At 49.0% G+C, this 16329-nt stretch overlaps 4 protein-coding genes across 4 annotated transcripts; 2 read left to right on the top strand and 2 right to left on the bottom strand.

The window, feature by feature from the left end:
- Positions 1-3149: 3149 nt before the first annotated feature.
- On the bottom strand, positions 3150-5140 carry N7489_010541 (putative C2H2 finger and ankyrin domain protein; the record flags this gene model as incomplete). The annotated part of the gene is made up of 2 exons (XM_056716290.1): positions 3150-5038; positions 5092-5140. 2 exons carry the CDS (start codon positions 5138-5140, stop codon positions 3150-3152), a joined length of 1938 nt encoding a protein of 645 aa, XP_056563912.1.
- Positions 5141-6089: 949 nt separating this feature from the next.
- On the bottom strand, positions 6090-7004 carry N7489_010540 (uncharacterized protein; the record flags this gene model as incomplete). The annotated part of the gene is made up of 1 exon (XM_056716289.1): positions 6090-7004. The coding sequence occupies one exon, from the start codon at positions 7002-7004 to the stop codon at positions 6090-6092; it is 915 nt and encodes a 304-aa protein (XP_056563911.1).
- An 886-nt stretch (positions 7005-7890) lies between these two features.
- N7489_010539 (ankyrin repeat domain-containing protein) lies at positions 7891-8989 on the top strand (the record flags this gene model as incomplete). Its single annotated transcript, XM_056716288.1, has 2 exons — positions 7891-8467; positions 8529-8989. The coding sequence occupies 2 exons, from the start codon at positions 7891-7893 to the stop codon at positions 8987-8989; spliced, it is 1038 nt and encodes a 345-aa protein (XP_056563910.1).
- A 641-nt stretch (positions 8990-9630) lies between these two features.
- Positions 9631-14573, top strand: N7489_010538 (ATP-binding cassette glutathione S-conjugate transporter YCF1; the record flags this gene model as incomplete). Its single annotated transcript, XM_056716287.1, has 6 exons — positions 9631-9918; positions 10007-13761; positions 13819-13973; positions 14035-14103; positions 14167-14258; positions 14316-14573. 6 exons carry the CDS (start codon positions 9631-9633, stop codon positions 14571-14573), a joined length of 4617 nt encoding a protein of 1538 aa, XP_056563909.1.
- Positions 14574-16329: the final 1756 nt, after the last annotated feature.

The raw sequence follows: 16329 nt of genomic DNA, 5'->3' as shown, positions 1-16329 counted from the left end.
ATGCGAAAACGAATGAATTAACTTGTCGTTGGAATGCGCTTCGATTTCCACCTTTTCCGGGGGATGCGACAGCGTGGTGATATAAAAGAGTTTTGGCAGCGAGTGTGTAGGGGAGAAGAAGTTGGAGGGGAAATGCGATAAAAGAAAATTGGGGCCGCAAACGGGTGATCGTGCAACGTCAAGTTTATTTCCGGTCACAAAGAATGTGTTTCTATTAATGAATTTCAGGTTCAAGGTTCTTTTTTGATGAAACAGTTCAAAGACTTGAAACAGTTGGAAAAAAAAAAAAAAAAAGAAGGGATTTGAGAGAGATATCTCAAGAGTCAACGAAAGTGAGAGTGATGATAGGAAATACTAGATAGGGAACAGGAATGCTTTTCTATTATACTTGAACTTCTGAGTACTTGATGAACTTGCAACTATAGACCAGTGAAACAGTATACTAAGGAGTCTAGGATAAGAGGGACTACATGCAAGGCGCATACAAAGAGAGCCCTGGAGAGGGCAACAGGCACGAGGCACCCCTGAGACACTTTTTTTCAATTACATTTCCTATTCGGGCAACAGCCCTGGAGATCCCCTGCACTCGAGTTTCTTTGAATTTCAATGTATCCGGAGTAGTAGATCTGGATTGGATTGTATTGCAATGGAATTAGAGCCTGTAACGTCAATGGCGTTGGGCTGCATAGGTATCAAAGCGCAGCCCTGTTAGACGCGCGAGGTCATACCTTGGCTACGATATTCTTTGATTTCCTGATCTCCATCTTCGCCACTGGGGGAAGTCGCGTTTTAATAATGATTTGAAAGAGGGTGAAGTTCCCTTCCTACTGTTCTCCTACCCTTCTTCTACCCTTCACCAGCCCAGGAGATGTGTTCCCTGCCATACCAGCCCTCTAGGGCTCTAGGACTATAGCACCTTTAAACACTGCTACTTGTATGAACCTACTCTTAGACCTTGTAGATATCTTCGTGAAATGGTACTCCGTAGAATGGTGGCTTACAAAAATTTCAACGCATTTACGCGTCTCGCGTTTCGCGTCGCGCGACGTGACGCGCCAAGACTCTTGGGGCACATGTGCCCTAACAACGTACTGTATGGACGACACTATACCAATGGAGTACAGTATGGATGTGAATAAAGAGTACTGCAGTGCTGCTCGTGGGTCAATGCTTAGAATGCCATGTGCCCAATAGGATCAACCAGGGTCATCCCACCGGGGGATTTTCTATACTGTACTGTAAGAAACTCTGACCACCCTTGCTTCTCCTTACAGGGGTCACTCAGGACAACTCGTGCAAAGATACGGCTTGCATTATCTTGCAGAGCTCTGCATCTACCACACTGTGGGGTGCAGACTGGCTGCACACTACGGGCCGACAAGTCCTCTACAGGTCTATAACACATAGACTCATTGCTCCACTCATTACAGAGTACTACGATGTACATACAGTTGGTAAATGATATTCCATTCGTGTCAACTGAAAAAGGGTGGCTGCTCCTTGGAACCCAGCTTAACTAGAAGGGCTAGCAGGGCCACTAGGCCCATGACTATTCAAACGGCCCTAGTCCTATCTACAATACCGAGTGGAGAGCCTTCGGAGTACTCTGAGCCTCCATTCCAAGACCCGTGCTCCCAGCCACAGATCAAAATCCAATCTCATGCAAGGGGTAGCCCGAGGATGAAACTGCTCCCACCAAGAATCATTAATTATCACACGGTTAGGCTTCAGGGACTTAGGACACAGAGAGGCAAGTCATCGATAGTACAACGCAATAAACACAAAACCTAGAATGGATGAAAGTTTTCCAATTTCCAGGGTTCTCTCCTACTAGGTACCGAGATATCTACGGATGCTATCTAAGCTTCTCCTGCAGTGGCGGTAATGCAAGACATAAGCCCCTTCCCACGGGCCCTAATGTCGATCATATCTCCACATTCTTCTGATCTGTTCGTGCCCTAATGTGGCTGGGAGTCTACTTGCCCCTCCAGGCCCCCGCCTTAGAGCTTATAGGGCAAGATACAAGGTTTCACAGGTTCACCTTGATGGCCCCATCGTCTCAGACATAGCTCAATATAGATCCCTTGGTAGTTCTCTTGCCCCATCACTCTCTCCCTGTCTTACTTTCTGGCCCAACATGTGTGCTTCCCCTGGCGATCATCCCTCTAGATTCCCGGTCTTGTTACTCCATACACTATCGCTTTTCTTTCTTTTTTTGGTTGCGAATAGACACCATTGCGCAGCAGACCGGATGATGTGTCTCGGTGTAGGGGCTGTGTAGAAAGGTACCGGAACCCTTGTAAAAAAGGGCATATAGAATCAGAATTCATGTACCAAGCTTTTCTAGCATATCCATAGCGATGAAAGAAGAGGCCTGCCTCACAACACTCGAGTCCACCACACTTGCAAACCGAGGCCATCTACTTCGTGTCATGTGCACTTCCCCATCGCTCAACCACTCATTGGCCTGAAAGTGAGACCATCTCTCCAGTTTTGCTCCCGATCAGCACTCCCTATCTCTGTATTGAGCTCCCCTCCTCCCCCTCTTCTGTTATCCCCCTGCTCTACTCTCACAGTCACACGATGAGGACCCGCTATCCTTTTCGGTGGCTACTAACCCTACCCGAGACACAGGGATAAGAATAAAGAGGCTACCGAAATAGAAGTGGGCTCACTACACTGGACCCTGGCCTCTTACTGCCCAATGGTCAGTGGAAGCCCCTCTATCCTTGTCTGGCGGTCCTAGTAAGCGCTATTGTTGCCTTCACGCGCCCCCTCCTGTCCCTCTGTGGGTCGTGGCCCGTATGTGCGGGAAGGATCAAGAACTATCGCCTGCGTAACTTGCTTCCTAGGGATGGCCATTCAGTGGCGATTAAGTCACTTTTCGTTCTGCTGAGGATTATCCCCAGTGACGCTGGTGTTATTAGCTCCCAAACCTTTGATACTGTTTGATGCTTGCTTGGAAATAGGGAACTCCTGGGTTTATTGCTGCGTAAGCAATAGCGAGGAAGAGAAATAGATTCTAAACATGAATAATATTTTCCTTGCCCGTGGCAAGCCCAGAGCCAATATCTACTTAGAAATGGAATATTCACGGCGATAGTCACGCCGCCAAAACTTCAATGCTTAAAGGGTATACAAACAAAACCTCATTGACCCTGCATTCTCTTGAAACGCTCCTCTGCAGCTCTCGCTCTGCGCTCTCTCTCCAGTCGCATCTTCATCTCCGGCGTCATGCCTCTAGTCTCCTCATCTCTCCTTTCGGCCGCAGACTTCTCAACAGCGCCTACAGTACGACCACCGGATTTAGTCGTTCTCGGCTGCGCTGCCTTCTCGGCCTCTTCGCGTTTCAGACAATCCAAGCTAGCCTTGCGCCGGGCGGCTTCTTCCTCCTCGGCGGTTTTGCGTTCTTTCTCAGCTCGGCTTTCGGCCTCGGCTTTAGAGACCGCTGACGGAACCTTGGCTGCTTCCCAGTCCCATTGTGACTCGCCAAGCTCGTGGCGGGCAATGCGGAAGGCGTCGCGCGTGGCTCGGTCGCCGGTGAGTTCGAATGGGGTTCTGCCTTCGTTGTTGGTTGCCGCTGGGTCAGACCGGGCTTTTGTCAGGAGGGCCGTGACTACGGCTGGTGCATTGAGATTTGCTGCGAGGTGGAGCGGGGTGGGGCAGCGGAAGTTTTGTGGCGAGTCGGCAGGCGTAAAGGTGAAAGAAGAAGGTATGGAGTTGTTTGAGATATAGGACATGAGGGCGGGAACCTTTGAGCGGCGAATGAGTGCCTGCAGTTGGGATGTGTGCAACAACGCAGCTTCCTCTTCTTTTGAGAGTTTCGGCTTCTGTGGTTGCGGTTTTGGGACAGGGGTAGATGGTTTTGATTCCTGCTCTCGCCGCTTGGCTTCAGCCGCAGCCAGTGCGGCTTCATCCACCTCGCTGACCTTCATTCGGGTCAACTCTTTGAAGGACCGCATGAGCTCCCCTTGAGTCGCACGGCGAGTATTGAAGGGGAACCCCCGTAGTCGGGGGTCGTTCTGTCTGAGGACCTGTCCGTCATATTGACCGAAAAGAGTCTTTCGATTTGTCTTTCCCGTAGCTCGGACGAACAACAGCTCGGCTGTATCAATCATTCCTTTCCAATCCGACAGAACCTCTTTGATATCCTTCTCAAGTGCAGCCTCGTTGTACCGACGCAAACTTGAACCTGCTGAATGGGCAGCACCGCGCGACGCATCACTGGCAGACTGCGAACCACCCTGCTTTCGCCGCGTCGTGTATCGGTGGAACGTTTTGTGCGCAATGACTCGAGCCTGTCTGTCTTCAACTCCTCCTTGCTTTCGGTGGATCTCTGGTGCTAGCGAAACCAACATAGCCGCAAAGTGGCCACCGCCGATCATGCACATGAAAATGTGCGGGCCAGAAGCAGCGAGGTCTTGCACATTGCTTGCCTTGTTGGTGCGCGCCTTGATAGGCGCCAGCTGCTTCCGTCGTAGAGTATCAACTAGGTGAGCGGGTTCGTCCTGCTCCTCATTTGAGAAAATAGCCCTGTATACACCTAGGGACTTGTTTGATGGCAATCCCGAGCTAGACAGCCAGAATATGGGATGCTTCGGAGTGATCGGTGTCTCGGTCATTTCCGGATCCTCGTTCGGGTGAGACAGCTTGGCCTGCTTTTTCAGCAGGGTGGACAGCGCTGTGCTCGCGGCCTCCTCTGAATCCTCCTCCTCTGTCTCCGAGGACTCAGAACCGGATATAGACTCATCTAGCTCTCCGATTGCCTTTGCAAACTCGATTTCCTCCAGCGGCGCATTCCCGCGCAGCTGGGCTTTGATGTTATACCGGTGATGGTCCGAACGGACATGGCTGCGTTGTTCCTGTACACTGTTGTAAGACACCCTGCAGAGGGAGCATAGGTTGGACGTTGCGATCGCGGAGTCCTGCGCCGCTAGTTCGAGGTCTTTCGAAGAGGGTTCGGGGTCTTGTTCGGCGATAGGTTGGCTTGTGGTCTTGGCCGTTAAGCTAGCAAGAAGTTCTGGCGGCAGATCGTAAACTGGAAAGATCAGCGGATTGAATCAAAGACGATATGGGGTTTCGGAGGCGTACCATATAGAGGCCTTTTCAAGAGCTCCTCCATCTGAGTCGTGTCGACCATGATGGGCTGGGCGAAGAATGTGTATTGAGATCGTGGTGCCCCTCCAATGACGCTGATAAGTGGGCTCTTACCGCCTAAGAGCAACACCGGGTAGTTATGTGGACTTTATGCGCTTCGTCGCGTTAACTATGTCTATGTATGTTGTAGATGCTGAATTTGCAATGCTTTTGAGTCATATTGTGAAACTTTACTGAGCCCCTTTTGCGTCCTCGAGAATGTTCTTTTCCCTGTGAGTAATTCCAAGCTTGCTGTGCCACAACGAGTCGGCCTCCCGATTAGGAAATTACACCCATCCACTCCTGTATTCTTGGTATGCATTGCATTTCACGTATTAGCGCATCATCCTAACAAGTACTCCTTTCTCTAGCCATCTTTCAAGTATCTACGTTGTTTACGCCTTTTGCCTTTCAAGTAACTGTCGTAATCACGTGACTGGAGAGCAAGAGGCAACATTATGACGTATCTTTTACACTTGCCCTAACTTCCAATGTTGTTTATTCTTCTTTTCCTTGCGATGTTAGTAAAAGATAACGGCTAATTGGGCGTCTTGGGCTGGTTGTGCATCCCGATGGTTTGAATCAAAGATAATGATTAGATTGACTACTTTTAAAGTCAGAAGTAATACTACAGTATGTGTACAATATGCGAAGGATAGTTCATATAGACATGCAGACTGGCCACTAATCTGAGGTCATGAATACTTGCATTGCTTGGATATATCTATATGATATCTACATCGTATGTTATACAACTATTTACTTTATTTGCCTTCCAGTACGCAGCTTCCAGTGTTTCGGGAGATAGCCTAAACGGAGACCTCAAGATGCATGGTGGGATGCAAATCCAAGTTGAAGAGTTGACGAAGTTATGTTATAGGCACAAAACCAATGGTGAATATCAGCAATACCTAAGAATGGATCCTAGGCAGGTTGTCGCAACCACCATGTCGCTAGCCAATGTCTCGTCGGTAAGTGCCCCAAGAAGCTTCAATATGCGGGAGCCAGAAGTCTTGGTAAGTAATCAGCTGGTCCTCTACCCACAAACGCCAACGACCAATCTGGAGGCCCGTAGATTTCGAGTCGTATGGTGTAGTGAGTCTCGCGTAAGAAGGGTCCATCTCCAAAATGGCTCTTCCTGCAATTCCTGGCTCCTGACTTGATGCCTGCCGAGTCGTACGTGTATAGCCCAGAACAATGCCAGTGCCACCGGAACCGGGAACAATGCTTGCTATCTTTTGCGCGAGCTCCTGGACACGCCTTTGATATCTGAGTGTGGTGGAAATTCCAAAGTTTTGTCTATCCCAATCAGTCGTGAATGGTGTGAGGACGAAGACTTTGGGTGCGTAAATTGCATTCAAGACACCGGGGTTCTGGTCAGTCCCGATCAAACCAGTTACACTTTGTGCATATTCTGTTCCATCTCGGAGGGAATTGAACGCATTTATCGTGAACGAGTTGTCATCAGTTGGATTGGAACCATGATCAACGAATACGGGGTTTTCCCAGATATGAGCAATGTACACACCTTTCTCGGATACTACGAGCACAGCCGTGCATCCGTATACACCCTTTACCCCTATAGCTGAGGGAATAGATGATGGATATTCAAACCATTGGGCAGACACTGGTCCAAGCTGGTTAATCCAAATTGGCGCCAAGCTCTGGACATAATTGTTGTAAAGGGGAGAAGCGTCCCGGAAGGCAAAACTGATCATTCTCTCGTCTTGGCTGCTAGAGAGACTCGTCTTGGGGGCAAACTGCGTTGGACTTGCGACTCCACTTCTTATTGCAATTTCATGGCTCTTAGTCGATTGAATAGTGGTGATACCCTCTGAGATCAATGTACAATGCTCAATTGTAGCCATCACTCCGATGTTGGCGCTGCCCAGAGGGCCTATGCTCACGCAGCTTGGCTTTTGGTAAGTATCAGAAGGACATAGTATTTGATATCACTTGTTGAGGTGAAGCTGGAAACTGTGGTTGTTGATTCTGCGACGGGGTATCCAATAGTGGTAGCAGTAGCTGTGGGTGACAAGGCTGTTGTGGGAACGGTGAGATTGTAGAGAATTAATGGTATTGCTTTTGATATTCGAACAGTGTAGCTTCCCCGTTCAATATCTTTGGTTCTGATAGAAGAATTGGTGGGCGAGAGACTTTGTACGGGTAAAGGGGCAAGGTGTGCTTCTGTGTCATTGATACCCAAAAAGGTAGCTATATGATGGTGACCAGGCTATCACATTGAAAGATCTGTGCGCAGCGCTGCTGAAGACAATGACAACAAAGCTTGTTTGCTTGGGCTTAGATACAATAAGATTGTGGGCATTGCTAAACACCACCTCCTTTCACTAAAATCCGATAAACTTTTTCATTTGGTTTATAGTCAGATCGGTCTTTCTTTTGGTAAAGAGTATGCCGTTAAATTCAGGAATGAAAGGTCTCTATTTTATAGTCCTGTCTTCCTGGTAAGATTTTGGTCCAAAGGATGAGGTCGATTAAAATAAGACTCAGGTTATTCAAAGTGAAGAATGGTTAATGGATTAATGTGTCGTTCCTCAAGGCATGTAAGTACTCCAATTAACTCATGATTGGCTTTTCTTATACTTGATCTGTGAGTACACATTTTCAAATCCGTTTGTATAGGCTATCACATGACTGGCATCGCAAGGCCCATGCGTCTCTTTGGCATCAATCTCTCAACTTTGGCAAAACTCAATATATAGGAGACCAGAATCTATCATCGCTTTGGGCAACATGTCTTCACAACAGCAGCGTCAACAGCAGCTAATGCTTGATGCACGCCGCCATCAAATACAAATTATGGCTGCTAAGCAACAAGCAAACGCCAGAAGCAGTAACAACAACAACAAGGGCACTCCTTCGCGGCAGCAAATGCAGCCTCAGTCACGGACAATGGGATCTAAATATGATGATCTGCCCATACTGGAGCCCGCTGATGCTGTCTTTATCAGTGAAAATCCCGGGTCGGTTGGTCTAGTTCCCGCCTTCTTCGTGCCCTTTGAATCCGCCTGCCAGCACGGCCCGCTCTCCATCATTCAGTGCATCGTGTCATCTAATAATCTGACGCCTGCTTTTCTTCACCATGGTCTTACACGTGCCCTACGCTCTGGCAATATTGAGGTTGCTCATTATCTCCTCGATCGTGGCTCTCCCATTGTTCGCGAAACTCCAAGCAATATCTTCTGCGTACCTTTGGAACGACAAATTGCCCTCTTTGAGCTTCTTACCCAGTATGGATGGACTCCCAACACCCCAGGTTACTATGGTAGTACTCTTCTCCCTCGGACTGTCAAGAGCCCCCCTCTTCTTCGTTGGTTTCTCGACCATGGGGCCAATCCCAACCTTGGCGTGCAGAAAACCACACATGACAGGTGTGGTGGACCAGATACTTCATCGTGTGCTGCACTCGAGGCAGCTGCAATTCATGGGGGGGGTTGAGTCTGTGTGTATGCTTTTAGACGCAGGTGCTAAGATTCAAAACGGCGTACCACTACACTATGCTGCAGGGGTTTGTCCTCCCGGTACGAATCCACATGCTGGGCGTGTGGTCCCAAGCCGGGAATTCGATACCAGCAGGATTCCAGTAATGGAGCTACTGGTTGCTCGTGGGGCTGATGTTAATCAGAAAGAAGAGTCCCGACACATGGTCGCACAGTACGCGATTGTGTATGCAGTCATGGCAGGAGCAGTTGAGCGGGTTAAGTGGTTGTTAGAGCATGAGGCAGATCCATATAAAATAGGAAGCTGGGGTAGTGCAGCCGAGTATGCACATACCTCGGGGAATGAAGAGATATCAAAGGTCATTGAGGAATTTACTAAGGGCAATGATTGATGTCCAAAAATTTTATATAGCCCATACCAAAAAATATATATTGTGCTATCCCGATTCGGAAATTCGTTACTTGTGGCAAGTAAAGGATACGAATTCTTTTAGATTACTACTAGTATATATAAATAAAAACGATGGAAACATCCATGTTGACCAGCATTATAAACGGTTCTCGAAGCCATCAGCCTTTCTAAGGTTCCAAAGTTGAAATCCAACGCCGATAAGAAATAGCCGCATCGGTCTTAGTGCGCTTATCCCCGAGGATTACATCATTTCGGATCACGTGAAAATGTCTTGGAAAATTCGTATTCGGACATGAGGTGAGTCAGGAAGACATACCTACCTAGGTACATAGGCTGTTAATTCATGTTACGCAAGTCTCATGCAAGAACTCCAGACAACCCTGCCTCCATGTGTACAAGTGCAGTGTAATTAATTAATTAGCCTGACTTCGAATACGAATGAGTATGGTAAGCAGCCCCGACTTCGGGAATTTCCCCGTAAAGTGGAGCTGCCCGTTCTTGCTTTTGTCAGCAGCCTAGCTTGCACCAACACCCCATTCTTTCCTCGTGGTACTTCTCCAACGTTGTATCTTTTCTTGCCTGTGCACAGAAAGGCATACTGGGACGAAGTCACTAAGAAAAATGCTGGATGGCCAATCCCAGGTGGTCCTGGAGGCGTCCCGCCCGGGGCACCTCTTACATTCCCTTGGATCGGCGCTTGATTCCCGGCGACAGCCTTTCTGCACAGATAGCGAGGGCTGGGGCCCTCTCAGCTCATCGAGATTCGATCTGACGCCATGCTTCCTTGACGTGATTGTGGCTGTAGTAGCTGTCTGGGGTACACTGAGCGGACTGGGCGCCTTGTGGTTGTTACTGAGGAAGCGGATTCCGCAGCCCGTATCGAAGAATTGGCACTTCTATACCAAGTTGGTTAGTACATGCCGGACACCCCCCGCGCACCTTCGCACCTCCTTGGACGTCATTGATAATGTACTAACTACTGGTATTTTGTTCATAGGCTGTTCTCGCCGCTCTCATCGTTGTTACCGCCCTTCAAGCTGCGATCCAGGTCGAATCAGACCCCAAAAGCTTCTGGGCCGATTTTCGCTTCTGGGCTTCCATCCTGACAATTGTTTCGCTGGGGGTGATAACCTCAGTGCAATATTTGGAACATTGGCGGAGTAGACAGCCCAATGGGGTTGTCCTATTTTACTGGCTTTTCTTCATCATCGCCTACGCCGTCAAACTCCGGTCCCTGGTCGCGCGCAAGGAATATATCGGCCGACTTCCTTACTTTGTCTGTTTCAATATCAGCTTGGGACTAGCACTCTTTGAATTTGTGCTAGAATATTTCGTGCCCAAGAAGCAAAGCGCCTACGATGCGCTCGGAGACGAGGACGAGTGTCCCTACAATTATGCTGATGTTTTCTCGGTTCTCACTTTCAGTTGGATGACTCCGATGATGAAATATGGATACAAAAACTACTTGACCCAGGACGACCTCTGGAACCTCCGCAGACGCGATACCACCCGGGTCACGGGCAATGCCCTACAGGAGGCGTGGGATGAACAGCTCGAAAAGGCGAAGCCATCTCTGTGGACAGCGCTCTTCAAGGCTTTCGGTGCACCCTATGTGCGTGGTGCGATAATCAAATTCGGAAGCGATATCCTTGCATTTGTGCAACCGCAACTTCTACGACTTCTCATTGCCTTCATTCACTCGTATGGAAGCCCGGACCCGCAGCCTGTCATCAGGGGTGTCGTCATCGCCTTGTCAATGTTTGTTGTTTCTGTCTGCCAGACAAGTTTCCTCCATCAATATTTCCAGCGTGCCTTTGACACTGGCATGAGAGTCAAATCAGCCTTGACTGCTATGATTTATGCTAAGTCGCTGAAACTATCAAACGAAGGGCGCTCGGCAAAGACGACAGGTGATATTGTCAATCACATGGCGGTTGACCAGCAGCGCGTTGCAGATCTGACCCAGTTCGGCACTCAGCTAATCTCTGCGCCTTTCCAAATCACCCTGTGTATGCTCTCCCTTTACCAACTTCTTGGACCGAGCATGTTTGCTGGTATCGGAGTCATGATTTTCATGATTCCTTTGAACGGTGTCATTGCTCGAATGATGAAGAAGTTGCAGATCATCCAAATGAAGAACAAGGATTCGAGGACCCGATTGATGACTGAGATTCTGAACAATATCAAGAGCATCAAGCTCTACGCCTGGAACACGGCTTTCATGAACAAACTCAGCCATATCAGAAATGATCTCGAGCTGAACACGCTCCGCAAAATTGGCGCCACTCAATCCATTGCCAACTTCACCTGGCAGTCTACCCCTTTCCTCGTGTCCTGCTCCACATTCACTGTCTTCGTGTTGACGAATGATAAACCTTTGACTACTGAGATTGTGTTCCCTGCTTTGACGCTGTTCAATTTGCTCACATTCCCGCTTTCTATCTTGCCTATGGTGATTACAGCCGTTATTGAATCTTCTGTGGCGGTGACGCGATTGATAGAGTATCTAACCGCAGAGGAGCTGCAGACTGATGCTGTTATCCTCCAAGATCCCGTGGCGCAAATCGGTGACGAGTCTGTCCGTGTCCGCGATGCCTCGTTCACTTGGAATCGTCATAGCGGGGAGACTGTGCTGGAAAACATCGATCTCAGTGCACGCAAAGGAGAGCTCAGCTGTATTGTTGGACGGGTTGGCGCTGGAAAATCTTCTCTCCTACAGTCATTGCTGGGTGACCTGTGGAAGAACCAGGGAGAGGTGATTGTACGTGGTCGAATCGCGTATGTCGCCCAAGCGCCGTGGGTTATGAATGCCAGTGTCCGAGAAAACATTGTCTTTGGACACCGATGGGACCCATCATTCTATGATCTCACCGTTGAGGCCTGTGCTTTACTCGACGACTTTAAGAACTTGCCCGATGGTGATCAGACCGAAGTCGGAGAACGTGGCATTTCCCTTTCAGGAGGACAAAAGGCACGGTTGACACTCGCCAGAGCTGTGTATGCTCGTGCCGATATCTATCTCTTGGACGACATTCTCTCTGCGGTCGATCAGCATGTTGGACGTCACATCATCAATAGAGTACTCGGCAAAACTGGCCTCCTCAGTGGCAAGACCAGAATTCTTGCAACAAACGCAATCACTGTACTAAAGGAGGCTGACTTTATCGGCCTGCTGCGGGACAAGACCATCATCGAGAAAGGAACCTATGAACAACTGATGGCCATGAAGGGGGAGATCTCGAATCTCGTTCGCTCTACGACAGTTGACTCGGATGATGAGGGTACTGGGAGTGGCTCAGATGAACTAGCTAGCCCCGACAGCTCAGTCACAACCACCATCGTTCAGGACGGTGGTACATCGGACAGCGACGAGGCGGAACAACTTGGTGACCTTATTCCCATCAAGGGAGGAGCTGGCGAGGCCCGTAGACGGACAAGTACCGTCACCTTGCGCCGTGCAAGCACTGTGAGCTGGCAAGGTCCCCGGCGCAAGCTGGGAGATGAGGAGAACGTCCTCAAGAGCAAGCAGACCCAAGAAGTCGCAGAGCAAGGCAAGGTGAAATGGGGTGTTTACGGTCAATACGCAAAGGATAGCAATATCGTGGCAGTCATTGTTTACTTGCTTGCCTTGGTGGCTTCTCAGACCGCTCAAGTGGTGGGCAACTTCTGGTTGAAGCGCTGGACTGACTGGAACGAAGCCCATGGAAGCAATGCTAAGGTTGGAAAGTTCATTGGTGTCTACTTGGCGCTTGGCCTGGGATCATCCCTCTTGGTCATTGTGCAGAACTTGATCCTGTGGATTTTCTGCTCTATCGAAGCATCCCGAAAGCTTCACGAGCGGATGGCATTTGCTATCTTCCGCTCCCCCATGAGCTTCTTTGAAACCACACCATCTGGCCGCATCCTCAACCGTTTCTCTAGTGACATTTATCGAGTCGATGAGGTACTTGCTCGCACTTTCAATATGTTGTTCGCAAACTCTGCCCGTGCGGTGTTCACCATGATTGTCATTGCGTCAGCCACCCCGTACTTCTTGCTATTCGTCGTTCCTTTGGGTTATATCTACCTTAGCTACCAGAAATACTACCTGAGTACCTCACGGGAGTTGAAACGTCTGGACAGTGTCACTCGAAGCCCAATCTACGCTCACTTCCAGGAATCTCTGGGCGGTATCTCCACCATCCGTGCCTACCGACAGGAGAATCGATTCGCCCTTGAGAATGAATGGCGCATGGATGCTAACCTCCGGGCTTACTTCCCATCCATCAGCGCCAACCGCTGGCTTGCCGTTCGACTCGAGTTCATTGGTTCAATCATCATTCTTGCATCCGCGGGACTTGCAATTATGGCCGTTGCGACTGGCACTGAGATTTCACCGGGCACGGTTGGTTTGGCCATGTCATATGCTCTGCAGATTACGCAGTCTCTGAACTGGATTGTCCGCCAGACTGTCGAGGTTGAGACCAACATCGTGTCAGTTGAGCGAGTTCTCGAGTACGCTAATCTCCCGAGTGAGGCACCCGACGTGATCTTCAAACGTCGCCCTGCCATCGGCTGGCCGGCTCAAGGTGCCGTGGAGTTCAATAACTACAGCACCCGCTATCGCCCTGGGCTTGACCTTGTGCTCAAGGATGTTAGTCTCAATATCAAGCCTAAGGAGAAGATCGGTGTTGTTGGCCGAACAGGCGCCGGAAAGAGTTCGCTCACGCTGGCCCTCTTCCGGATTATCGAGGGCGTCGAAGGAAACATCAGGTAAGAACATACCACTATTACCTTTCGTCTCTGTTCTCCAGGCTAACAAACATTTAGTATTGATGGGCTCGATGTGTCTACAATCGGGTTGACTGATCTTCGTGGACGTCTTGCTATCATCCCTCAAGATCCCGCTATGTTCGAAGGCACTTTGCGCGACAACTTGGATCCTCGTCATGTGCACGATGACACCGAGCTTTGGAGCGTTATAGGTTGGTTTCACTTAGATCCATTTACCGCAGCGCCCAGCGACTAACGGTTTGCAATAAACAGATCATGCGAGATTGAAGGACCATGTCTCGAGGATGGACGGACAACTGGATGCTCAGATTCAAGAAGGGGGTAAGTGACTATCTGCGTCTACATACAGCCTAAGGCATCCTGTCCCCTGACACATTATTGCAGGCTCCAACTTGAGTCAAGGCCAGCGCCAGCTAGTCTCTCTCGCCCGCGCTCTTTTGACTCCTAGTAATATCCTTGTTCTGGACGAGGCAACGGTAAGATAGTTCTGTCTCTATTTTTTGGATGATAGTTTCAGCTAACCATGGCGACAGGCTGCAGTTGACGTGGAGACAGATGCGCTGCTGCAGCGCACCCTGCGCAGCAGCATCTTCTCCGATCGGACAATTATCACGATCGCGCACCGCATCAACACAATCATCGATTCAGATCGGATTGTCGTTCTGGACAAGGGGCGAGTGGCTGAATTCGACACGCCTGCAGAGCTGATCAAGAGCGGCGGCAAATTCTACGAGCTTGCCAAGGAGGCCGGCCTTCTCGACAGCGACGGTGGCATTATTTCCTCGCAATAGCCGTAAAAATTCAATCGCTTGCAGCGGCCTCGAATCCCCGCATTTCCTGTTCATGGCAAAAGAGATCACTCAGCCAGCCCACCCGAGTTGAACCCCGTCCATGCAGCTCTGAGTGGCTCGGGGAGGCCGGGTTTTCTTTTCTTTTTGGTACCTCGGGCCGATCCTAAGAGGTCCCAGATGCTCTTTGCTGCTTGCATGGGTCATGTTGACAGCAGATCCTTCCTGACCGTTCAAATGTAACTTTGCGGTGCTGAATGTGGCGCCAGTGTCTGTGCATATATGCATGTACATGTACTGAAGAAAAGTTTTTCATTGCACAGTTCAGGGGACCCCCCTGACAGGGATGGACATAAACGGTGGGAGAGTGGCTAAATGGTTGAATGTCTGCCTTGATTCCTTTTCTTTCTTTTTAATATGCTGTCCCCGAGCCTTGTTTCATGTTGGAGATGGTTTACCTCGATGTATGAGGACATCCGATTGGATTTTGACCCTGCGAACTAAAAGATAAAAGTGATTCCCTTTCGTACATTACCTTCCTTCTTTTTGGACATTTTGATCAAATTGTGGCCGTGCACTACATGTTTATATGTGGATAACCTGAAGACTACCGACATCATTGTCTAGACTCAAGTGAACAGCTGAACAACGTAATTGTACATCAAACTAAACGAACAGACAGCATTCCCAGACTAGAATCATCGTTTACGATGATTATCTGCAGTAGTGTCTTGTACTAAACGTGGCGGTGACATCTTGATATCCCAGAGTAATTCATTGTAGCGGTGAAAGGTTGGCCACCTGTCCATCGTCTACTCGGAGGCCTTCGGGTAAATATAACAAATTGTAAGCTCTACTCCGTACTCATCTGTATGTTGCAGTTATTCCGCGAGGACATGATGCTAAGATTGTCATCTTCGACATAATAAAACCATGTACATAGGCCCTCCTCCACATGGTTTCCCCCTCTCTCTGGTTCGACGATTACATCCTGAGAATATATCTCCGGCAAGAAAAAAATAGATATGCCAATTTCAAACAGGTATACGACACTCCTGCATAACCTCCTTGCTGCCTGCAAAACAGACTCTCCACGCGGTTGGAATTATAGTACATGCATGTATGGAGTAAATTGTTCAAATACAACATAAGGAACGACTGTTTCATTGAAGTACCTGGTATAGCTGTCTGAAATATCTCAACCTGAAATATGTTGTATATATATTTCCCGATGCCAAAGGTGTTGAGAGGGGCAAAAAGGAGGGGCAATGACAAGAAGTGGATTTCGACTTTGATTTGCACGTCAGATGTTTAATCCACTTCCACTGTTAACAATTTCGAAACACAAGGGATATCATCTACAACATACGTATAGGGCATCTTTCTCGCGTCTAAATCTAACGATCGCATGGTATTACCTTCCATCCTTTCCCCATTCATAGAATCTGATTGGCTGTGGACCTGCGTTCAGGATATGTTTCAGCTATCCAGATCCCAGGCAAGGGGTGTGGATGACCTCAAAACACGGCTGCACGACTGATCTCGAAGGTGGACACCGGAATCTTGTTCGATGGGCCATGTCTTGATGAACCAACCAGAGAGACAGCAATCTTGATCTTGAGATCGCGAACTCCCCAGGGTTGTGCACGTCGACAAAAGAGGCAATGTTCACAGAGGTAGATCGATCTCGCACGGACTACGATCAGGGTTTCCCGGATAGTGACTCGACTCGGGGGAGAATTTGTGCTTTCCAAGCGAA

Source organism: Penicillium chrysogenum, assembly GCF_028827035.1.
Source record: "Penicillium chrysogenum strain IBT 35668 chromosome Unknown utg000005l_segment0_segment0, whole genome shotgun sequence".
In the NCBI taxonomy this organism is placed as follows: domain Eukaryota; kingdom Fungi; phylum Ascomycota; class Eurotiomycetes; order Eurotiales; family Aspergillaceae; genus Penicillium; species Penicillium chrysogenum.
The sequence above is the reverse complement of the archived record's forward strand: the minus strand, read 5'-3'. Positions and strand labels throughout refer to the sequence as shown.